The sequence below is a fragment of the Trachinotus anak genome, unplaced genomic scaffold, assembly GCF_046630095.1.
Source record: "Trachinotus anak isolate AG129_WGS33_773 ecotype Australia unplaced genomic scaffold, CSIRO_AGI_Tana_v1 ptg000011l, whole genome shotgun sequence".
In the NCBI taxonomy this organism is placed as follows: domain Eukaryota; kingdom Metazoa; phylum Chordata; class Actinopteri; order Carangiformes; family Carangidae; genus Trachinotus; species Trachinotus anak.
Genome location: NW_027273862.1, coordinates 5012150 through 5035068, shown reverse-complemented (window position 1 = coordinate 5035068; position 22919 = coordinate 5012150). Strand labels below are relative to the sequence as shown.

The following is a 22919-nucleotide window of genomic DNA, read 5'->3' as shown; positions in this document are numbered from 1 at the left end:
TGGTACCAGGAGCTCAGTGTCCTGTTCAAACTCCAAGAGCTCTGCTGGTTTTGTGTCTCCTTCTGAGAGTGAACTGCTGAAAGATGACTGAGATCAACATTTTGAATGAAGAGTGATTGTCTGACTGTAACAGATTTTTGTCCTTAGCTTACCGAACCGCTGTGGCAGGTGCTTTTCTTCAGTTCTTGAAAGAGCTCTTACTCAAACAAAGACAGAAGCACCTCGCTGTGGTCCAGGCCTGTGCAGTCTTTATACTGTTACACTCAAATGTTATGTCTGAACAATGCACCTTTACATAAATATTGACCAACCTGTGTGGCTCTTCCTCTGAGAGAAAATTACTCAGTTTTACAATTTGATGCAATGTGCTATTTCACATTTTCTACAATTGTTAATATAAATCTATCTATCTATCTATCTATCTATCTATCTATCTATCTATCTATCCTTGTTTTTAATACATAAATACTCCTGTACAATAGGTGGCAGTATTGCACCTCCATGTTGTTGGTTAACTGTGATAAAAACCAAACAAGCGTTTTTCTGTCTCTTCGACCCGCGGTCTGCCGGTGTGGAGAGTAGGCTCCCCTGCCTGTGGACTTCAGCCGGGTCTGTAAACACTGAAAAGGCTTCACCACCTGTGTGGAAGAAGGATTGAACAGCATGGCGTTAAATCTCACCATCAACACAAGCAATGTGCCACTAGGTGAGTCGCAGGCTGCTTCCCCCAAAGACATTGTCCAGTGAGTGGCGTGGACTGCATGCAAGCAGTCACTGACAGTTAGCTAAGCTAGTAGCGGCTACGTGTCACCCTAACAAATGAGACGAACCCCGTTGGAAAATATTGCAATTTAATGTTTGTTTGAGTATATTCAAATCTGGACAACTGTCTCCCAATAAGTTAAGACATAGGAGCAGTAATTGGGATCATCTGGTTAATACGGAAGTCATGAATAACAAAACTTTTATTTTATATTGAGATGTGTATAATGTGTGTTTATATGCATGTATAATTTAGTTGTCTGGAAAGTTAACAGCGGGTGTGGGAGACTCCGAAGTAGCTGTGTTGTTTCTTATGCAAAATAGCAACGCCTATAACTTGACCTATATTTATGAATTGAAACCGGTTGGACGGTGTGTCCATATAAGTTCAGAGGGGTGGGTTACATAATGTTACTAGCCGGCGGCTCATGAGAGTGTATAGCAATGTGCAGATAGCTAACATGCTAACGCTAGCTAGCATGACGTCGTGGCACTTACAAAATAAAAACATGTGAACAGTTCGCTAAAATCTCCTCTTAATAATAGCAGCTGTCTCAGACAATACCCGTTAACTTTAAACTTTCCTCAGAGAACCATATAGCATCAGGCCATTATATGCAACAAAAAAAAATCCATACGAACTTGGGAATGATGATGGACAATCACAGACTTCAGAGGGCATGACGCTAATTGACACGCTGGCATTAGCTAGCTTTGGTTAGCTCCGCTCTGTTTAGATTCAGACATACACAGCGTTGCGTCTTGCTAAAGTGTACATATAGCCGGACATATTTTCTTAATATGTGAGAGGTCATTGTGTCGTGTCCCATAAAGTGTGGACAAGGCTTTGTACCAAGATAAACTGATGCAATGATTAGCTTTGACGGTGACTGAACAGCGCCCTTGTGCGTTTACAGTGAACTCAGCAGGCTGATGCAAGCGTCTTGAAACGTGGCGTGTTTGATGGGAACTGCAGTTTGTTTTGCACACTGATTTCTGTTGTATTTGATCAGCACCACCACTCTTTTTTGTAATAGTGGTTAGGCTTGGTCAGTAGTGGGTGTGTTGGGCACAAAACCAGTTTTCCTGTGCAGAGAAGAACCCACCAAAAGTGAAACCATCTCTGCAGCTCCTCCATTAGACATATACTGTACGAGACAAACGGGACTGCAGGGATGCTGCAAGCTGAGGAAAATGATTCTGTGGTTAAACGAATTGGACTCTTGCTTAAGTGCCAAACATTGATCTACTTTGCATTAAAAACGTAGACATTGAAGCTGAGCTACAGTATAGCATTAGTCAGTCAGAGTCTGATTTGTATTCAACATTAATTTATGTGTTATCTCTTCAGATCTATATTGTTAAAGTTTCCTTATCTTTTTCTGAACTTAATTTTAAACTCCCAGAGAAGTGTCTGTGCTGAAAGAACCCTGATGCTACAGTTTAGCCACATTCCTATTGACTATAATGATATGAACTCACTGCAAGAGTTTTCAACCTAACACTTCAGTACTGACATGTATTAGGCAAACTGTACTACATAACTGCTGAGTGCACAGCTGTTGAAACAGGCTCAAAGATTGTGGTTTGGGCAGAGTAAAAAGACACACTGCAGTATGTATGTTTTTTTTTTTTTTTTTTTTTTAATCCCAGGACCAGTTGAACTGGTTCTCAAATCAAAACGTCTGTGAAGATTGTCAGTCATCTAGGTTATGGTTGTTCTGAACTGAAGAAGCCTCTCGGATAAGAGACAAAGCATCTTCAGGAATCTTAAGCACATCCAGTTGCCCTTGACTTAACATATCTAGATTCTTTGATCTTAGTTGACTGAAGCTGGTTTAGACCAGTCAGCCATGTTTACCCAGAATCACAACACACACTAACAAACACTATTTCTTCCTCTGTCCTGCAGGGGCCCTTCTGGCAGCAGAGCATGTGAAGGGGAGTGTGCAGGTATCAGTGGAGGAAGGCAAAGACACCCGCCTTCACGTCTCAGAGTATGTGACACAATTATTTCTTCAAATTTCAGCTGTCTAACTGGTCTCCAACATGTAGCGTAGAAAATGTGCATATGGTGTGCAATTTTTCGCTTGAAGTGTTTTTTTCATCATTGTATCTTACCTGTGTTCTCGGTCCCTTCCTCAGTGCAATCCAGTTCAACGATGCCAACTCTATCTGTCGGTACTTAGCTCGAGTGGCTCCTGCTCTTGGCCTCTATGGAGCCAACATGATGGAGCAGACCGAGGTGTGTATTTTTGTGTGTATTTGAAATATTTTGTTTGGGGTTCTCACTTCTCATTTGAGATGCTGTCTGATGTCTGCAGGTCGACCACTGGTTGGAGTTCAGTGCTCGGCGTCTGTGTGGTCAGCCTGGCTTGACTGAGGCACTGGGCGAACTGGATCTGGCCCTTTCCCTGCGGACCTTCCTGGTTGGACATGCTCTCACCCTGGCTGATCTCTCCGTCTGGGCCGCCCTCAAAGGTCAGTACCACCCAGGATGTACCAGTTTGGATCTTTACCTGTCACTGTAGAAATTCTGCAGTTAAATGGGTCAAATGCAGGACTACAGGTTGTGATTGTTTCTCTGCAGGTCATGAGGAGTGGCCAAGCCAGGGCAAATCCTTCTCCCACATCAATCGCTGGTTCTCTTTCCTGAGCTCCCAGGTTCCCTTCACTGCGGTGGGCAACAAGTATGCCAATAAGAAAGCTCCAATGAACAAATCCAATGTAAGTGTGATCTCAGCCAAGTGTTTTTTGAAAATAATTTTTACAACATTTGGAGAAAAAGTTTAGTACTGGCAGATCATCAACCGTTAAGCCATTTGAGGTTGATTTGGAGCTTCATACTGAATAAACAAGAAGAAAATCTAAGTGTTTATGTGACAATGTTTTATGTTAATAAAACTTACACAAACCTGACAATCAACATCTTGATAAAACCAAAGAGATTGAGATTAAGATAGAAATAATTAAGATAAGATTAAGAAATAAATGCACTCTTCCTGTAGTCCTGACTGACTGTGTCTCTGTTCAACAGTCAAATGAGAAGAAGCAGGATGTTGGAAAGTTTGTGGAGCTGCCAGGAGCTGAAATGGGAAAAGTGGTAGTTCGATTCCCTCCTGAGGCCAGTGGGTAAGGCTCGATCTGAACTTTTGGAGATGTTAAACAATCCCTAGGTTTGGTCTTTTCCTTATCAGGGACATTTTTCTCTCTCTCTGTGGCTAGTTACTTGCATATTGGCCATGCCAAGGCTGCTCTGCTCAACCAGCACTACCAGGTCACATTTAAAGGCAAACTCATCATGCGCTTCGACGACACAAACCCCGAGAAAGAAAAGGAGGACTTTGAGAAGGTGAGACATCCAAGGTCTTAGAGCAAATGGGAAACAAGAATTGTGAATCAGTCGTATTATTTCCAAAACAGCTGCCTGTAAAAAATTTGTTTTTGTTCTCATTTCTACACGTCTTTGCTTCCCCTCAGGTGATCCTGGAGGATGTTGCCATGCTCCAGATTCATCCAGACCAGTTCACCTACACCAGCGACCATTTTCCCACCATAATGCGATTTGCTGAGCAGCTGCTCACGGAGGGCAAAGCCTACATCGACAACACCCCTCCTGAGCAGATGAAGCAGGAGAGGGACCAGCGCACTGAGTCCAAATGCAGAAATAACAGTACGCCTAGCGACACATGCCATGATTGCCAATAATAGTGAATATTAAATGTACAGTATATGAATTTCTGAACTGATTGATGCTATAGTGGGCAGCGTCTCTGTCTTCTCTGCAGCGGTGGAGCAGAACATGAAGATGTGGTCGGAGATGAAAGCTGGAACAGAGTACGGTCAGACCTGCTGCATGAGGGCCAAGATTGACATGAAGTCCAACAATGGCTGTATGAGAGACCCCACATTATACCGCTGCAAGAACGCTAGCCACCCCCGCACTGGAGGCACCTACAAGTACTTATTAGTCTTAATGATTTGTTAAAAACTACAATTTGTGCTTTGACATCTGGATTATTTGTATCCACTATTGAAATATTCAGATATTCGACAGATATTAATGGTTAAAACTGTCCACGTCTTTTCTTCCAGAGTCTACCCAACGTATGACTTTGCCTGCCCCATCGTTGACAGCTTGGAGGGTGTGACCCATGCTCTTAGGACCACCGAGTACCACGACCGTGACGAGCAGTTCTATTGGGTAATCAATGCCCTGCGCCTCAGGAAACCCTACATCTGGGAGTATGCGCGACTCAACCTCAATAACACAGTGCTGTCCAAGAGGAAGCTCACTTGGTTTGTCGACCAGGGATACGTCGATGGATGGTAGGTTTAGATCAATTCAGCCAGTATTCCTTCTCTTCCTCTTTTAACTTTTTACTGCTCCACTCCCATGTTCTCTTTTGACCTTTTCTTTCCTCATCCTCCAGGGATGACCCTCGCTTCCCCACCGTCAGAGGAGTCCTGAGGAGAGGAATGACTGTGGAGGGACTCAAACAGTTCATAGCTGCCCAGGTACACATGTCAGCCAGTCATGGTTAGAAAGGGGTAGGAGATATACCTCTTTAAAACAAAGAAAGGAGCTTAATTTGACAGCTTGATAATAATATATGAGAGAGAACCTTCTTAAATCTCCCCTTTATTCAAACTTCAAACCTACGAAAGTGCAGCCTATTGACATTTAGGTGGACTATGGCAAAGATGACAAAGATATTTTAAGTCATTATCAGATACAAATGGCTCACTTTGTTTTGTTTTTTTTGTTTTTTTTTAGAAATATAAAGAAAGGTTGTTGATTTTTAGATGCAGGTTCATACAATGAAGAAGAACCAATCCAGACCTAAAGATACTGTGAGCTAAAAGACTTGAATGGTGATCAGCACTAAGTCAGTCATAAATTCTGATCATGGTTTCAACTCTCTACTTGTTTTGTGTGTGTGAGTGCAAGATAACTTCATCCAGGATTAACAAATTAGACCTTAGACTGCAAAGAACCAAATAAACTAAATGAAAATGAACAGGATTATTTAAGAGGCACTGACCACATTAAGATGTAGAATCTTTCAAACAGCAGGACGCTGCTGACAGGAAGTCACCTTTGCAATGTAGTCAGAGTTGTATCCTTTATGTATTGAACATGGAAAACAAAGAGGAAACAAATTTAATGTTTTTCTTTTTTTTCCCTCTCCTCTTCCCAGGGAGGGTCACGGTCAGTGGTGAACATGGAGTGGGACAAGATCTGGGCCTTCAATAAGAAGGTAAATTTTTCCTCTTTGTCATCTCGCACCTTGGTCTGATTGTCTGAACCAGTTACAAAAATAATTTTCACATAGGATTTGAGTTTGAAGCCTGTTTGGCTCTGCTGCCACTGAACAAATAAATAAAAACATTTAGATTGGTCTTACTGTAGACCTCTTTGACATGAGTGTGACAGCGGATTTCTTAATGACATGAATGAAATGATAAAAAATCTTTTTCCCCCCACTCATAAACCAGTGAATGGCTTCACCCAGCCTGTATTGGAGCTTAAACTCTTCAAACAGTGTAGTTAGATATGTAGGCAAAGCTCTTTGAACTTTGTCTGCATTGAAAACATAATATAATGCTACCTTTGTGATTAACAGACCATACTGTTAGTTAGCATTTATCTACTGAGCTATTTTTGCAGGTTAGAAGCTCATGGTAAAACCTAGTTTGTATGTCAGAGGAAGCGTGTTCATGGGTAAAGGTCCTCTAATTTATCAGGTTTGCTTTTACCACCACACTTGTTTGGGTCAGTTAAAATCACAAACTCTAAAAGGATGAGAATAAACTATGATGCATGGATATACTGGAGGCTTAAAGGCTGTGACTGACAGAGGTTCAGAGAATTGCGTGGGTTCACTGCTGGCATGGCTTCTTTCTGCTTTGCTCTTCTCATTCTGTTTAACACTTTCGTTTGCTGCTTTCTTTCCCTGATCCTCATTACCCCACTGTCACCCTCCATGTTATCCCCAGTAACATTGAAACCCTCAAAAACCAAACCAGCTGCTTCATGCCATGTGCCACAGTTGTTTGTATTCATGTTTTGTTGTCCTCCATCTGTGTCGCTTCCTGTGTGTTTTTTCCTCGCTGGCACTTGCTGCTTCATCCCTGAGTCAGGTAGAAGGTGTGAAGTTGATGAGTGAGATCCAGATCTCAGACTAGTCGTACTTGAATTTTAACTGGTGGGGCTGAACACAGACCCGTAGGACTCTCCAGAATAATGATAATGATCACATTTGGTTTGAGGTTGAGATTTAAGAACTAACAGCTGCTTCTGTTTTTGCAAAGGTCTTCATATGCATGTTCAACTAACCCGTTCCTCACTGCCCTCTTCAGACAGTTTCATGCCCCCACAGTGCTTTCACATCAACTTGACAGTATTTTTAAAGTTTTAATTTAGCAGTAGAAGGGGAAAATGGTGGATGGTTGGTTTAGTATTTAGGCTATACCTCTGAATTCAATGAACACAGGCCTGGAATACCCCTGATTTAAACTGAAGTAACAGTTTGTTTAAATAAGGGTAGATTAATTGTGAATCATTGATTGACTTGGACAAAATAGATGTGTGTATGCTACTAAACCCACTTACTTGTACATTTTCACAGCCCAGATTGAAATGAGAAGAGTAGAAGGCAGAAAAAGTGTCTTAACTAGGGTTAGAGTATGAGAGACAAAAACAGGAAGGTGTAACGGTGAGGGGAAACTATGTAAACAGTCCATTCTATGTAAATGTGTCTCTACCTTTTATCCTCTCTCTCTTCCTCCCTCCTTATATCTGACATTAAACAGCATCTCACTCTTCTGTTTCCAAGCTGCCAATTAGCTGTCTGAAGGTACTCCTCCACCTCCTCGTCCTCCTCTTCTTCCTCATTTTCACCCACTCCCTCTCTACTTTCTTCATTGGCTGGTTTTATCTCAAAAGCTTTCACTATTTTATCAGCCAAACTGAGTATATAAAAGTACAGGTTATCAAAATAATGTTAAGTTACCTGTCAAAGAACAAAGGTAGGAAGAGGTCGCTGAAGGCAGCAGAAATTGCTTGGTAAACTATTTATTTTTGGATTAGATTCTCTACAACTTTGAATTGGGCCCTGTGTAAATGATCACCTGGTGTCAGTGTGCTAGAATTGGAAATATCTCAAGATGATGGATCAGTATTACTCTCTTGCACACCATGTTTTTATGCCTCTGCATCGGCGACAGCCAGAGCTGAAGGCATTGTTTTTTCGGCTTGTCCTTCCCATTCATCCGTCCGTACAAGTATGTAAGTGCCTTTCTTGTGAACGTGATTTGGCACAAACATTCACTTGGATTCAAGCACTAACTGGTTATAATTTGGTCGTCAAAGGTCACTGTGACCTAACAAAACAGGTTTTTGGCTGTAACTCACAAATTCATACACTAATTATGACATAATTTAACAGAAATGTCTATCAGGATAAAATGAAGTTATGAGGTTTTATATCCGAATGGTCAAAGGTCAACTTCACTGTGACATCATAATGTTCTGCAAAAACACCTGTGGTCGTTATTCAACGCTGTAACTCAGGAAGGGGAGATTGTGACCATATTTTCTGTAACTAACCTCCCGGCTGGATGGCGGAGACTTACAACCATGAGGCGGTATTTCTAGGTTTTTTTCTTGGTATTTTCCTCCTCATTTACTTTCAGAGGTCCTGGTAGAGATTTGAAGAGACATTTTTTTTTTTTTGTGGGTTCAGTTTACAAATGTGATAAATCCCTCAAAACAGGGTATCTGCAAGTCTTACAAGGCATAAGTCTTATAAAGTATGAAATTCAGTTCACTCACAAAGGACTGAGAAGGTGTTAAAAAGTCTTACATTTCATATACAAATGTCTTGATCATTTTTTTTCTTGCCTGCCGTAGACAGTAATGTCTAATGCTGCAGAAACCCTTCAAGACTAATGCATGTAGAGGAAGGGAAACTACCACCAGGTTGTTATGGTAGCTTGATGATACAAGAAATGTAATTTGCCTCTACCTAACACTAAAACATTTGAGAATAATTTGGTTGTATAGTGAAACTGAATTGTCGTGGAGTGGACAGGATGCTCTGCCCTGCAGAGTTAAAACCAAGGACTAAGATGGTTTTCCGAATGCAGCTTTAACTCTCTAAACAAACTGGTTACCTAAACTTCAAAATGTAGCTGTAGTCAAACAGTCCCAGGACGTCCATACCCAGTCCAACATCCACCCCCTCTATGTTTCCCTCTCCATCTCCTCCCTTCATCTGCAGAGTCCATTGCAGCTTTTTAAATGAGCAGCTGAGAAGTTTCCTCTTCATTTATTGACTAAATCCACTTAATTTAACATGTTCAACATTTATGTAAGATCTTTGTGCTTCACGCTTATTTCCTAAACTAACATCAGCGGGTCAAGAGTCGCTCTCAGATTTACTCAGAAGTCAGCATTTTGTCAGCCTGTCCCGATTATTGTCCTGATTATTGTTAACAATTTTAACATGTTTTTTTCTGTCACCCTAATGTAAAAAAGATCACAAGCGATAAAGGCCCTGTTCAGATCTGGTATTAACATCCATCTCAGGTGATCCAATCACAAGTGAACAGCTCTGAGTTCAGGGGTGAACACAACTAAGATGCATTGAGGACACATTTCAGATCTGATCACATTCAGACGTGGTCTGAGCCACATGTGACCACATTCTTTTAGCAGTGTGAACACAATTTTGTCATGGGTCACATTGATGGTCCACCTACTCTAATGACGTCCTCTGACACAGTCTAGTTAGTCCCATCACAGTTTCACAATGAACGGAAAATATTTTACTATATTTTACTATTTCTAATGGCTAAACTATTATTTCACTGTAGAGCTGTGTGCAGCGCTTTGACTCAAACCTTCTGTACCCCGTTGTCTCTCTCTCTTAACCCTCAAAATGTGATTTGAAGGTGTCTCAAAAAGTGAGGACCAGCCAAAATGTCCTCACTCTGTTAGTAAAACACACACATGCACACGTGCGCACATGCACACGTGCGCACACGCACACACACACACACACACACACACACACACACACACACACACATTGACAACAGACCTGTCTGTCATAGTCGGACTGGTTAAAAACAACAGCACATACCTGTTTATTTGCATATAGAGCAGGAAGGTGAGATCAGATGACAAGGGCTCATTTGATATGCATTTTAAAGCCAGGTGTGAACTGTTTCTCGGATCATTGAAGACAAATGTTAATAACAGGTCTGAACAGGGTCAAATTTGCATACAAGAAGACCAATACTATGATTAATAAAGGCTCTTGTTAATTTAATGCTATAAGACCTTTTTCTCCTGGTATAATCTAACCGGCATTGCCCCTGCTGGGATGATGTTTATCTGATGTTTAGTCTGTTCTGCAAATCCTTCAGTTATAATTCAGGCTCCTACACTCTCCAGCTGGCTGGTAAAATAGTGAAAGGGGTTGGTGGCTGAATAAGCAGCTGAATACGAGCTTGTTTCCCTGATCTGCACACAGTCACGATTCACTCATGAAATCAGCTTTTCTTTCTCCACTCGTCTTTTTCTTGTTGTGAGTCTGACTTCCTTCCTTTGTAATACACCAGGTAATTTTTTTGTTGTGACTGAAGCTGCATCATTTTCTGCTTTGTCCCTTCATTACTCAGCATTTTGTCTGTGGAGAGTCTCATGAAAGCTCCAGTCTTATTTTACTAACCTGTTTGTGTCTATGTCTGTGTGTATGTCTTTGTCTCTTTGTGTGTGTTAGGTTATTGATCCAGTCGCTCCCAGATACACAGCTCTGTCAACCTCCTATGTGGTTCCTGTTTCTGTCCGAGAGGCTGCAGAGGAGATGAAGGAAGTGGCCAAACATCCTAAGGTTAGAGATCGCTCTCTTTCTCTATCTAATTTTTTTATGATTTTTTTTTTTTTTTGTTTACTTTTAAGTGCTGAGTGTTAGTGTCAGTCATTTACCAAAGCACGGTTTAGCTTTTGTAATATTTTGCTGAATTCTTGAAACATGCTTTATAACTTTATAACTAATGGTATGTTCACTTGCAAAACAAACTCATTGCTGTGGCAGAGATGTACATTCATTCTGTGCAGAGGCACTGATTTATGTTTTTACCCCCATGCCCAATATAAACCTTCTGCGAAAGCCACAGCCTACACGACTTGTTCCTATACGGATTTGGAAAAGTCAAATGCGCGCATTTCACCACCAGAGGAAACAGGACAGACCTCAAATCAGTCTTAAGTCCAAGAGCTTTCATGATGTTCCAGACCTCCTGAGTTACTGTGAGTTACTAGACACAACTTTGATACCAACCTTTTCACCAACAAGCCTTGATCATCCAGTGAGAGCGCACATCTGACCTACAGGAATGGAGCTTTCATGTAACTAAAACTGATAATCAGAGGTATAATATGGAGAAAAACTAATATGAATAAATTATATTTATGTTGTGAAAATAAACACACAAGGGTCTGCTGATGCTATTGTGCTGATCTTTGTTTCACAAAGATTTAACTTGAATCCCTTTTTATTCGTTTTTTTCTCTCATCATTGTTAATGACTGATAAAACACAGGGGAGTGGGGCTATGAACATTTTTTCAGTCTCTTTTGGCTTCTTAAAATAAATTTAAAGCAATGAGCCCCAGGAAAAACATTTATTTGAGAGCCACTTCTATAAATTGGGAAATACGTTTAGTTGTCAATAATTTAATTTGTACCTTGGCTAATATTGTAAAACCACTGTTATGGTCCTTTAAGCTCTTCTAAGAGCCTGGCACAAGGGAAATATTGTGTGTCCCAGTTTTTCCTCCAGGAAGAAGCCATGTATACTGTGCGTATACAGTGGACTCCAAAAGACTGAGACCTCTTCCATCCGACTTTTGGAGCCCACTGTATGTGCACATGACTTGAACAGAGATTCATTTCACTGACTCTTAGTTACAAACAACACTGTGCTGTAGTTGGAAGTTATAATAATCTAACTCAGCTGGCACCACAGTTGTCTCATTGTACACAGGCTAATAATGATGTAATTTCTGTGCCCATCCAGAACACAGAGGTGGGCATGAAGGAGGTTTGGTATGGACCTCGAGTTCTGATTGAAGGAGCCGATGCTGAGACTTTCTCAGAGGGCGAGGTGGTCACCTTCATCAACTGGGGCAACCTCATCATCACTAAGATCAACAAGTGCGTATAATCACTTCAGCACAGCAGCTAAGATGACAGTACAATCACATGTGGTCATGTTCATGATATGATTTTCCACCTGTCTGTGTCTTTACCCTTTCTCACCGCTCAGAGGGGCGGACGGTAAGGTCGTGTCCATGGAGGCTCGTCTGAACTTGGACAACAAGGACTACAAGAAGACAACAAAGATCACATGGCTGGCCGAAACAAACAACGCCCCACTCCTGCCCACCGTCTGCATCAACTACCAGCCTCTGATCTCCAAAGCTGTCATCACCAAAGATGATGACTTCAAAGAGTACATTAATAAAAACAGCAAGGTCTGTTCTGCGATATTTGCTCTCAGCTTTATCTTAGTGTTTGTCTGACATGTCTCTGTTCATACAGTACATTTGTTTTTATATATTTTTTGACTGTCTCATTCTTACAGCTGGAGGAGAAGATGCTTGGAGACCCGTGTCTGAAGAATGTGAAAAAAGGTGACATCATCCAGCTCCAGAGACGAGGCTTCTACATCTGCGACCAGCCCTATGAACCAGTCAGGTGAGGGAAAGGACCTCAGTTACACACCTGAATCTGCTCAGTCCAGTCACAGTTTTCTTCTGTCTAACTGTTTTGATTGTGTCTAACTGTGGTGAACATCTGTAGTCCTAACAGCTGTAAGGAGAGCCCCTGTGTCCTGCTCTACATTCCTGATGGTCACACCAAGGAGATGCCGACTGCAGGATCCAAGGACAAGAGCAAGAGCCAGACCACCAGCAACACAGTGAGTGTTTTTAAATAAAATGTTTTTAAATTATATACCAATGGTCTGCCTCTTGGATTTTATCTAAAAGTCAGACCTTTTACCAGCTTAGCATTAAAGACCTTTACCTTATATTACCTTATTAATTACTATATAGATACTTGTGCACTCTTATCTTTTGTTTCCTAGCACTCTCTAATATGGGGGTGGCATTACTAATCCAAGCTGTAGTGTTAGACTTTGAGCTCATGTAGAAACTGTCTTCAATAACAAAAGTGTAACAAGAACCTTCAGTTATTTTGCTGATGTCTGCAAGGAACTGGTATGTGTCCATTTCTTGCTCCTCTTCTCCTGGCGTAAACCTGCCTTTTCTTCCTTTCTTAGCCCGCCACTCCTACCAAGGCTGCCTCAGCTCCTGCCTCAGCGCCTGCCTCAACCTCAGCTGGTGACCTGTTCTCTAGCATTGTAGCTCAGGGTGAAGCTGTCCGCCAGCTGAAGACTGCCAAAGCCCCGAAAGATGAAGTGGACAAGGCAGTAAAGCAGCTGCTCTCTCTAAAGGTGCATCAATTTTTAATCGATTTTGAATTTCTTAAGGGATTAATAAAGTTGTCTTTATCTTACTCTGGTGTAACTAGAAGAAATTAAACTGTAAGTAAAGACATTTGCATTCATTTCATTCTTTCACTTTCACTCTGCAGGCTCAGTTTAAGGAACAGACAGGTATTGACTACAAGCCAGGCATGGCCCCTCCCACCACTGCTTCAGCCCCACCCACATCTTCAGCAGACCCCACCTCTTGTCCGTTCACCCGCGTTGCCCAGCAGGGTGAGCTGGTCAGGAAACTGAAGGCAGAGCAGGCACCTAAGGTACCTGGACATTTGTCCAATCACATCTTCGTGTCCACAACGATTTGTCCAGTCACTGTTTGTGTCTGCGTTCATTTGTCCAGTCATCTCTCCTGTCCCATTCGTCCGTACGTGAATTTGAGTCATTCTTTGTGTCCTCACGCGTTTGTCAAGTCGATTCTCATGTCCCTGTGCCATTTGCATGTCAGTTGAGTTTGTCCTGAACTTCCTGCAACTATAAGCTGGTTTGTTGATGGTACCAGGACCAGATTGATGCAGCAGTGAAGCAGCTCCTAACTCTAAAGGCGGAGTTTAAAAAGCTGACTGGTCAGGATTACAAACCAGGGATGGCGCCGCCCACTGCCGCCTCCACTACTCCGTCCCCTGTGACCAACTCTGCCTCTTCTTCGGGTCTTTATGAGCGCGTGACACAACAGGGGGAGGTCGTGAGGAAACTGAAGTCTGAGAAAGCCCCCAAGGTATCAATATGCCACATAGCAGACAGTGGAAAACAGTGCTTATTAAACCCCAAAGTGTATTTGTGAATATCAATGTGATGCCACAAAATAACTATCAGTTGATGACTAGTAGCTCATTACCCATAGAAACACCATTTAGAAAATACTAGTTGACTTCACTTTTCTTGGTTGAGTGAGACCTGAATAACAGATTAGTCCACTACTCTACTGATAACATTAGGGATCAGGTTGATGATTGACCACTACACTACAATATTATCTTGTTCCAGCTTCTGAAGAATGAATGATTTGCTGTTTTTCTCTGCTTCAATATGAGTGTTAATTTAACAGCTTTCGGTTTTGGACTATTGTTCGAATAAAGCAAGACTTTTGAAGACATCATCTTGGGCTGTGGGAAACTGTGATGCACTTTTTTCACATTTTTTTCATTTGTCATAATCCTAACGATATGACAGGAAATGCTTGAATAGATGTAGGTAAACTTTAACATCCATAACATACGAACATTAAAAAAATGCCCCCCATATAGTCTCATGGCTGGAAACATTAACTGGTGTGGGGCATTGGTCTAACCCCCTTTTAAAAAGAGACAGATTCAACACCAATGATGATGAAAATTAACATAGGTGTACAAGCTTTATATGCTTAACAAGTTTTCTTGTCAGTATCTAGATTTTTAAAATCACATTTCATCGCAATATGAAGATTCTACCCAGTCCCAGTGTTTTTACAGCAGTATTTAACCAATACAGCTAAAAACTTCTACGAACAGAATGACAGTATCCTTCTTGTCTCTCCAGGACCAGGTTGACGCAGCAGTGAAACAGCTGCTTGCCCTGAAGGCAGAGTATAAACAGGTCACAGGCCAGGAGTACAAGCCTGGAGCTGCCCCAGTTCAGAAAACCCCTGCCCCTGCCCCAGTCCAGAGCAGCCCCAGCCCGGCAACTGCTGCCACCGGGCTCTATGAGAAGGTTGCTGAGCAGGGAGAAGTGGTCAGGAAACTGAAAACTGAAAAAGCCCCCAAGGTGGGAATATAGTGTTTCCCCTACTTTGAGATTTTGATAGTGTTGAATAAATCTGCAATTGTTTTGTGCTGCTTTGACTGAATAGTTGTCTCCTTCGTGGCTGTTCATCAGGACCAGGTTGATGCTGCAGTGAAGCAGCTGTTGGCTCTGAAGGCAGAGTACAAACAGAAGACTGGACAGGATTACAAACCAGGATTGCAAGCCCCAGCTGCTCCAGCTGCCCCTGCTGCCCCTGCTGCCCCTGCAAATACCCAGTCCAGCTCTTCTCCACAGGGCCAGGAGCTGTTCTCACAGGTGGCCCAACAGGGGGAGCTGGTGAGAAAGTTAAAGTCTGAGAAGGCCCCTAAGGTAAGGAACCAATCACAGGTTGAAATAAAAAACAGTTTGTAGTGGAGAGAAAAAAATATAAAACTGTGCTTCTATTTCAGGATCAAATAGATCAAGCTGTGAAAACTCTACTGGACCTGAAGAACAAATACAAGACGCTTACTGGTCAGGACTACAAACCAGTGGCTGCTGCTGGAGGTACTGGGGGAGAGGACAAAAACCGCAAGGAGAAGGAGAACAAGTCTGAGAAACAGGGAGGAGCAGGAGGAGGCAAGAAGGGTAAAGGAGACAAGGCCGGACAGGGCAAGGAATCCTCAGGAGGAGCAGGAGGCTCAGGAGAGGGTCAAGGATCCAAGAAGCAAACACGGTGAGAGTCTGGAAAGAAGTGAAGAAGTAGAACTAAATAAGCTTTTCATCTAACTGTTTTTTCATTATGACGGCTTATTTAGTGCCAAACTTAAAGATTTTCTGTGAAATGATAATCCTTATTACAATACATGCTTTGACAATCACTGTATAAAATAAAATAATGAGGACAAAGTATTTCACTTTTTGCATCTGAAGTCAGCTTTTCTATTTTCAGTCTCTCTGTTAGTGCAGATGTAACCTCTCACATAATGATTTCTAAACCTGTTCACACTGTGCAGACTGGTGGTAAGATTTCTCTCCCGTCCCAAGGCCCAGCAGGCTGAATGAAAAGCACGGACAGTTACAGCTGATCTTACAGGAAATTATTTGGCTGAAATTGAGTCAGAATGACGGGCCAATAAAAAGTCTTTGTACTGAACTGTCTTGTAAGACTTCTGTCCTGATGAGCATGTTATATTTAGTTGAATATGATGCCTCTTCAGCGAGATGCATTGTTTTGGACATAGGTGCTGAATTGTTATCGGGAAACACTAACATATAATAGCTGGTAGTTGATGTATAGATTTAAATGAATATTACGACGCCGTGAGTTGAATATTTTAGCCTTTAAATAACCACTGGAGCATTGTGGGGGACAGATGAAACTGTTACTTGGACATTGAAGATGGATCATCTGTTAGCACAGCTCTCTGCTGCTGTAGCTTAACGACTGAAGAGCGTGTTTGTAATCAGATTTGGTGAGTCTAAATGATTGGTGTGGTTTTTTCTTCTGCTTGATCAGTGCCTGTTGTCTTCTGTCAGCCTTGAGGATAAAATGGCTTTATGGTAGTGCTGCATGACTAATCATGTATATTCAGATTTTTAGCCATGCTAGCTGCAAGGCTCTAGCTATGGCGATGTTGCTCTGTCCGCCCACCACTTTGGCCCACACTGGAATATCTCAACAACTACTGGAAGAACTGAGAGGCCATTTTGTACGGACATCCATGGTCCCCAGAGAATGAATCTTATTGGTGATCCCTGACCCTTTGTCTTTTAGTGAAATGTCTTGTCTATTATTGGACAGATTATTATGAAATCCATGGTGTCCAGAGGATGAATCCCAGTGACTTTGGTGATCAGCTGACTTTTCCTTTAGTGCCCCCAGAGGGTCAACTTTGGAGACCATGGACATTCTCATCAGTCTCAGCTGTACATTGTTTAGGCGCTAATTAGCAAATGTTAGCCTCCTAACATGCCAAACTTAGATTGTAAATGCATGGTGTGAGGTACTTCCTCTCCGAGCCGCTAGCATGGCTCTACACTCTCGGTTTATCTGCATTTAGTAAATGCAGTTTGGCACCTTAGCATCTTTGAAACTTTTATTTTGAAGACCTGCTGAAGGTGAAAAAGAGTTTTCAGTGTGAAGATTTTTGTAATGTAAGATGCAAAAAGTACAAAAATTTTGTTCCTCAAATCAAAACTCACGATGATGATAATTGGGATTATCGTTTTGCTCTGATGCAGCTCAGCTCTATCCCAGTGTTTTGTCAGTTAGTAGCAGAGAACTGGTTTGCTGGCTGTGCATGGCTGCTTAGGTTGGGAATGGCTGTGTGTCAGTTGTCTTAATGCACTCAGGAGTAACGATCATTGAACCTGCACCTCCACACACCTGTAGACTAACTAACCAATCATGACTTGAAATATCAGTGTTTGTACTGTTGTCCTTTCCCAGGTTGCTTTGTCATCATATCTGTGCTTCATCACTTCTGCCTTTTTAATTTGACCAATAGCTCTTACTTCAGATGGTCTTCCATTGACAAGATGATAAAACAACCTCGGAGAACATTTTGATGTTGTAAAACAGACAGACTTTTAAAAAATTATATACCCAGAAACTTAACATGCATTTAGTCTTGAAGTAAACTGTATAATAGTGTTTTGGAAATGACTGTACTTTTATGTTTGCATTACACTAACATACTTGTTGTCCTCCTGTCAGGTTGGGCTTGGAGGCCAAGAAAGAGGAGAACCTGGCTGACTGGTACTCTCAGGTGAGTTGAATGAACACAAGTCCCATTTCAAACTTCCATAAACAAACAAATAAATATGAATTACCCTTATAATGTAATATTGCTCTTCTCCTCCAGGTCATCACAAAATCAGAGATGATTGAGTATTATGACGTCAGCGGCTGCTATGTGCTACGGCCCTGGGCCTTCTCCATCTGGGAGGCCATTAAAGACTTCTTTGACCGGGAAATTAAGAAGCTGGGTGTGGAGAACTGCTACTTCCCCATGTTCGTCTCTCAGGCCGCCCTCGAGAAGGAAAAGTCCCACATTGAAGACTTTGCTCCAGAGGTAAACGAGACCTTTTTGGAAAAAAAAAAAAAAAGCACGAAAACATTAATTGCAGCACTAAGGAAAGTAAAAACAATAAAAATGATAACATTATACCTTTTTACTGTAACAAAAAATATTGAATTCAGCACAATAACAAAGTAGGACTGCACAACGTTAATAATCGACTAATTGTGATGTTGTCTTCTTTATCAGGTTGCCTGGGTAACCCGGTCAGGAAAAACAGAGTTGGCAGAGCCCATTGCTGTCAGACCCACCAGTGAGACAGGTGTGACTCTGACCTTTAGATCAAACTGTATATACACTAACTCTGCTGATGCACACACAGAACTCATTGAACTGAACATTTGTGTCGTATTAAATAAAACTGCTGGTGTGGTTTGCTGCTCTGTCGTGTTTGGTATGAACCCTTGGGTCTGTCTTTGTTAACTCAGTGATGTACCCGGCCTACGCTAAATGGGTCCAGTCCCACAGAGACCTGCCAATCAAACTCAACCAGTGGTGTAATGTTGTGGTCAGTGTCCTTTTAATAATCACAGCTACACCATCTACATTCACATGTTGTATTTACATTATCCATACATCTTTTGTATTTTAATAATCAATTTACAATCGCTAAAGTTTTTCCTCTCTTCTTTCTGCTCTTCCACCCCCACTCCTCCCTTTAGAGATGGGAGTTCAAACACCCCCAGCCCTTCCTGAGGACAAGAGAGTTCCTGTGGCAGGAGGGACATACAGCATTTGCCACCAAAGAGGAGGCAGCTGAGGAGGTAACAGACCTGCGAACCCTGATCTTGATGAATCAGTGCTGAGATGCAATGATAGAAATGTTGTAGTGAAGAACATGCAGTTCTCTTACAGTAGTAAAGGTAGTTGTGTTTTTGTTTGCTAACTATAATGTACTGGATCAAACAGTAAGTCTTTGTGTGCTTGTCTGATGTGTGTGTACAGGTGCTTCAGATCCTGGATCTTTACGCCAAGGTGTATGAAGAGCTGATGGCGATCCCCGTGGTGAAGGGGAGGAAAACGGAGAAGGAGAAGTTTGCAGGAGGAGATTACACCACGACTGTGGAGGCTTTCATCTCTGCCAGCGGCCGAGCCATTCAGGTACACTGGTGTATGAATTCATTCACTCATTCCTCTTATCCTGTTACACTGAGGCCAGAAGAATACAATGAAGTTTAACTGGTAAATCTCAACACTGGATTAGATGAAATTTTGATCACAATTTTTCACATGCAGTCAGAAAGCGACTCAGAATTAATCTCAACATGTCCTTGTACTTCCTCAGGGCGCTACATCCCACCACCTTGGCCAGAACTTCTCCAGGATGTTTGAGATCGTGTTTGAGGACCCAAAGAGGCCGGGCGAGAAGCAGCTGGCTTTCCAGAACTCCTGGGGAATCACAACCAGGACCATCGGTGTCCTCACCATGGTCCATGGAGACAACATGGGACTCGTACTGCCACCCAGGGTCGCCTGTCTGCAGGTAGAAACACACACTTTCACACACATACATGGAAATGCAGTAAATATGTTTGATAGATTACTTTTTTTTTCTTAGTTTTTTTCATCCTATTATATTTTTATACTGATTAAAAGAAGAGATAAAAAACCAACAGCTGCCAAAGTAAACCACCAACCAACAATAAACACTAATACGTAAAGAGAAAATATAGCAAATGCTTTCTGGTTAAAACTTGTCTTTTCTTTCCCAGATTGTCATCATCCCATGTGGAATCACTGCCTCCCTACCAGAGGAGGAGAAGGAGGCACTGTTGGCCCAGTGCTCTAAATACCTGAGCAGGCTGCAGGAGGCTGGCATCAGGGTGAAGAGTGACCTTCGAGATAACTACTCCCCAGGATGGAAGTTCAACCACTGGGAACTCAAGGTCATTAATGACATGAGAATAAAAGTAGTATAATTAACTTGATGTGTGTGATATTATCTAAACAAAGAGTTTGACCTGAAGACCTACAGAAAAAGAAATAGTAAATGAAAAAGGTGATAAAAAGTCATCACATTGGAACAAATGGCTTTATAATAAACACTTGAGGCAGTCGCGTTGTCATTAAATCTCTCTCTCACTTGTTGTGTATGTCTGCGTGTCTCATCCAGGGAGTTCCTATTCGTCTGGAAGTAGGTCCCAAAGACATGCAGCAGCGTCAGTGCGTTGCAGTGAGGAGAGACTCGGGCGCAAAGGTGACAATTCCAGAGGCAGAGGTAGAGAAGAGGCTGGTCGCCATGTTGGAGGACATCCAGAAGAGCCTGTTCAACAAGTAAGATCCGGCACTACACACCAGGGTCAGACTTAATCTATACTTTGGCTGACACAGTACTTTGGTTACAAATGATTATTGATCTCCCAGACAAGGACAAATGACTATAGTAAAGCTTGAGTTGCTCTTGGGAAAAGACTTATTGAAAGGATTTTACATGTAGATTTCAGTATGGAAAAATGTAGTGTAACCCATCTCACCGGCTGTAAATCACACTTGGAGTTGTTTTTAATATAATAGAATACCTGCACTTCTTTGGCTGCCATTTCATTGATTATAGGAGAGCTGAACAGCTGATCATTGGTACATGAAGCGTAGCTGTCATTAAGGCACAAAAAACCTGACACATGCAGTTTTAAACTTACTGCAGTATTGTGGGTGGAGTAGCTGTGTTTTAATAACTATCCTGTTGCTGGTCAGCTAGGGGGAGTATTGTGTTAAAAATTGTGTATACATCCTGAAGGATTTAGCTACAAATGAGAAAACACAGACAAAATGAATAGATGCTTAGATGGTGTGCATAAACACACAAGAGGACTGATGTAAGTGTGTTTATGTGTGTTTATCAGGGCTTCCAATGACCTGAAGACTCACATGGTGGCTGCAGACTCAATGGAGCAGTTCCAGAAAGAGTTGGACCAGGGCAAGGTGAGCAACCATAACCCACACTGTGTGCAATACATTTCACTGTGTGTCCTCACCAGAGTAAATAACTCGTGTTTGTCTTGCTTGATAGATCGTCCAGATCCCATTCTGTGGAGAAATTAATTGCGAGGATTCAATCAAGAAAACCACTGCCAAGTACGTCTAACGCCTCACTGTCTGAGCCAGTGCTGTGCTCTACAATTTGAGGGAGCAAAAGGCTATTTCATGCAGAGTATCTATTAAATATGCAGTGTATATATGTATGTAAAAAGTACTGAGTCACATTCAGTTGCTGAAGCGGAAAGAAACACACTGTGCACTTTAAAATGGTTTAATTCAGTATTTTGAGTCAGGATTATTGGTAAAGTGCTATTGTAATTTGTCCCATTCACATCAGGTTTTGAGGAATTGCAAGATGTTTTTGTCGTTGTTGAGTATTAATTTCAGCAATTTAAGATTTTTGTGCTCTTCTTCTTATCAGGGACCAGGACCTGGAGCCTGGAGCTCCATCCATGGGAGCTAAGAGCCTGTGTATCCCCTTCTCTCCCCTGAAGACGCTGCAGCCTGGTCAGGCGTGTGTCAGCTGTAAGGAGCCTGCAAAGTACTACACCCTGTTTGGACGCAGCTACTGAAAACCAGCTCTGATCTTTAAAGGGGATGAACACTGTAGCTGAAAAGGGCTTTCCTACTCTTGTTTTCTTTCTTTTTTTTGATCTCATGTGGGCCTCTAGGTTGATATGGTTATGGAGGTGACAGGACTGAGGGAATTAGAAAGGGAATGTTGGTGTTTTGTTTTTTACATTTGAGTGTCATAATACATCTGAAAGGAAGAGGAAGTGAAAGAAAATGCTTACTCAGAGAACTCCGTTATGAGAGAAAATGACTGTAGTGCCCTTAATCTCCTACTCTGTAAAGACAATGTCAGAAAAACACTCACCGTCCACAAGTGGCTTGTACAAGGATGGAAATCAGCAATGCAGAGAAGACATATAATAAATCTTTTCTATCAAGTAAGTTCGTCAAATGTAATGTGTCATCTTTTGGGGTCCTTCTAAGTTTGTATAGTGAAATAGTAAAAGCAGCTGGTGGAATTGGAAACCTCTTTATTATTGATATTTTTTTTAACTCCCTATTTAAAATTTCTAATTTAGCATTCTTTTTGATATGTTTTTGTTGGTATTAATTAATTGGGTGGGTTTAGGGCCTTTAAAATATGGCAAAACTTTAAAAAAAAAAAAGAACAAGTATCTGGAAAAAAAAATTACCTGAGAAACATTGTCGACTTTTGTCTGGGGTAGGGAAAGTATTGTTTGCCTGCTAACAGTCCCATCTCGTAGCCCAACTGTCTCAGGAACTGTACAGGTACTCAGGCTTGTAGTTGGAGTGTTATTCTCACAGTTTTTTCAGCCCTCATCTGTTTGTGGGACTGATTACAGTATGTGGCTCATGGTTCACAGCTTAATGCAAATCCTTCAGATTCATCAAAGCCAAGTGATGTACAGCTGTGATTAACTATGTATGTGGTTAATAGCCAGTAATGTAGCCTTCTGTCACATCTCTCTGAAAGAACTCTACAAGTTGTCTATCATAATAAAAATATTTCTGTGGCAAACTGTCCTGTGCATGTTGTTGGTCCTTTAGGCAATAAGACGGGAAAACTGCCTGTAAACAAGGGAATACCTGCACTGCAGTGTTGGTCATTGATTACTTGTGTTGTATATAGAAGACCGTGAAACAGAAGAGATATAGAATTAAGTCTTACAATGTTAATGTGGTAGTGGATTAAAATAGTTTATACCTCTATACACACACTGTACCATCAAATTACTATAATGTGGAATAATATTGCACTGAACATCATAAGCTGCACAAAGTTA

General features: G+C 41.7%; 1 protein-coding gene across 2 annotated transcripts; it reads left to right on the top strand.

Annotated features, from left to right (window-relative positions):
* Nucleotides 1-542: 542 nt before the first annotated feature.
* eprs1 (glutamyl-prolyl-tRNA synthetase 1) lies at nt 543-22286 on the top strand. 2 transcript variants are annotated; one of them, XM_071488165.1, is made up of 35 exons: nt 543-706; nt 2675-2759; nt 2908-3007; nt 3087-3243; nt 3353-3489; nt 3800-3894; nt 3988-4114; nt 4243-4435; nt 4551-4722; nt 4858-5091; nt 5196-5280; nt 5964-6023; nt 10554-10664; nt 11852-11988; nt 12101-12308; nt 12419-12531; nt 12637-12754; nt 13118-13291; nt 13432-13599; nt 13842-14057; nt 14858-15082; nt 15194-15430; nt 15511-15776; nt 17760-17811; nt 17908-18117; nt 18313-18385; nt 18552-18631; nt 18786-18887; nt 19069-19224; nt 19409-19606; nt 19836-20009; nt 20237-20397; nt 20967-21045; nt 21134-21198; nt 21524-22286. In XM_071488165.1, exons 1-35 carry the CDS (start codon nt 664-666, stop codon nt 21672-21674), a joined length of 4962 nt encoding a protein of 1653 aa, XP_071344266.1. In that variant the 5' UTR covers nt 543-663; the 3' UTR covers nt 21675-22286. The 2 variants fall into 2 exon arrangements, with proteins under 2 accessions (XP_071344266.1, XP_071344267.1); XM_071488166.1 differs by lacking the exon at nt 13842-14057.
* The last annotated feature ends 633 nt before the right edge of the window (nt 22287-22919 follow it).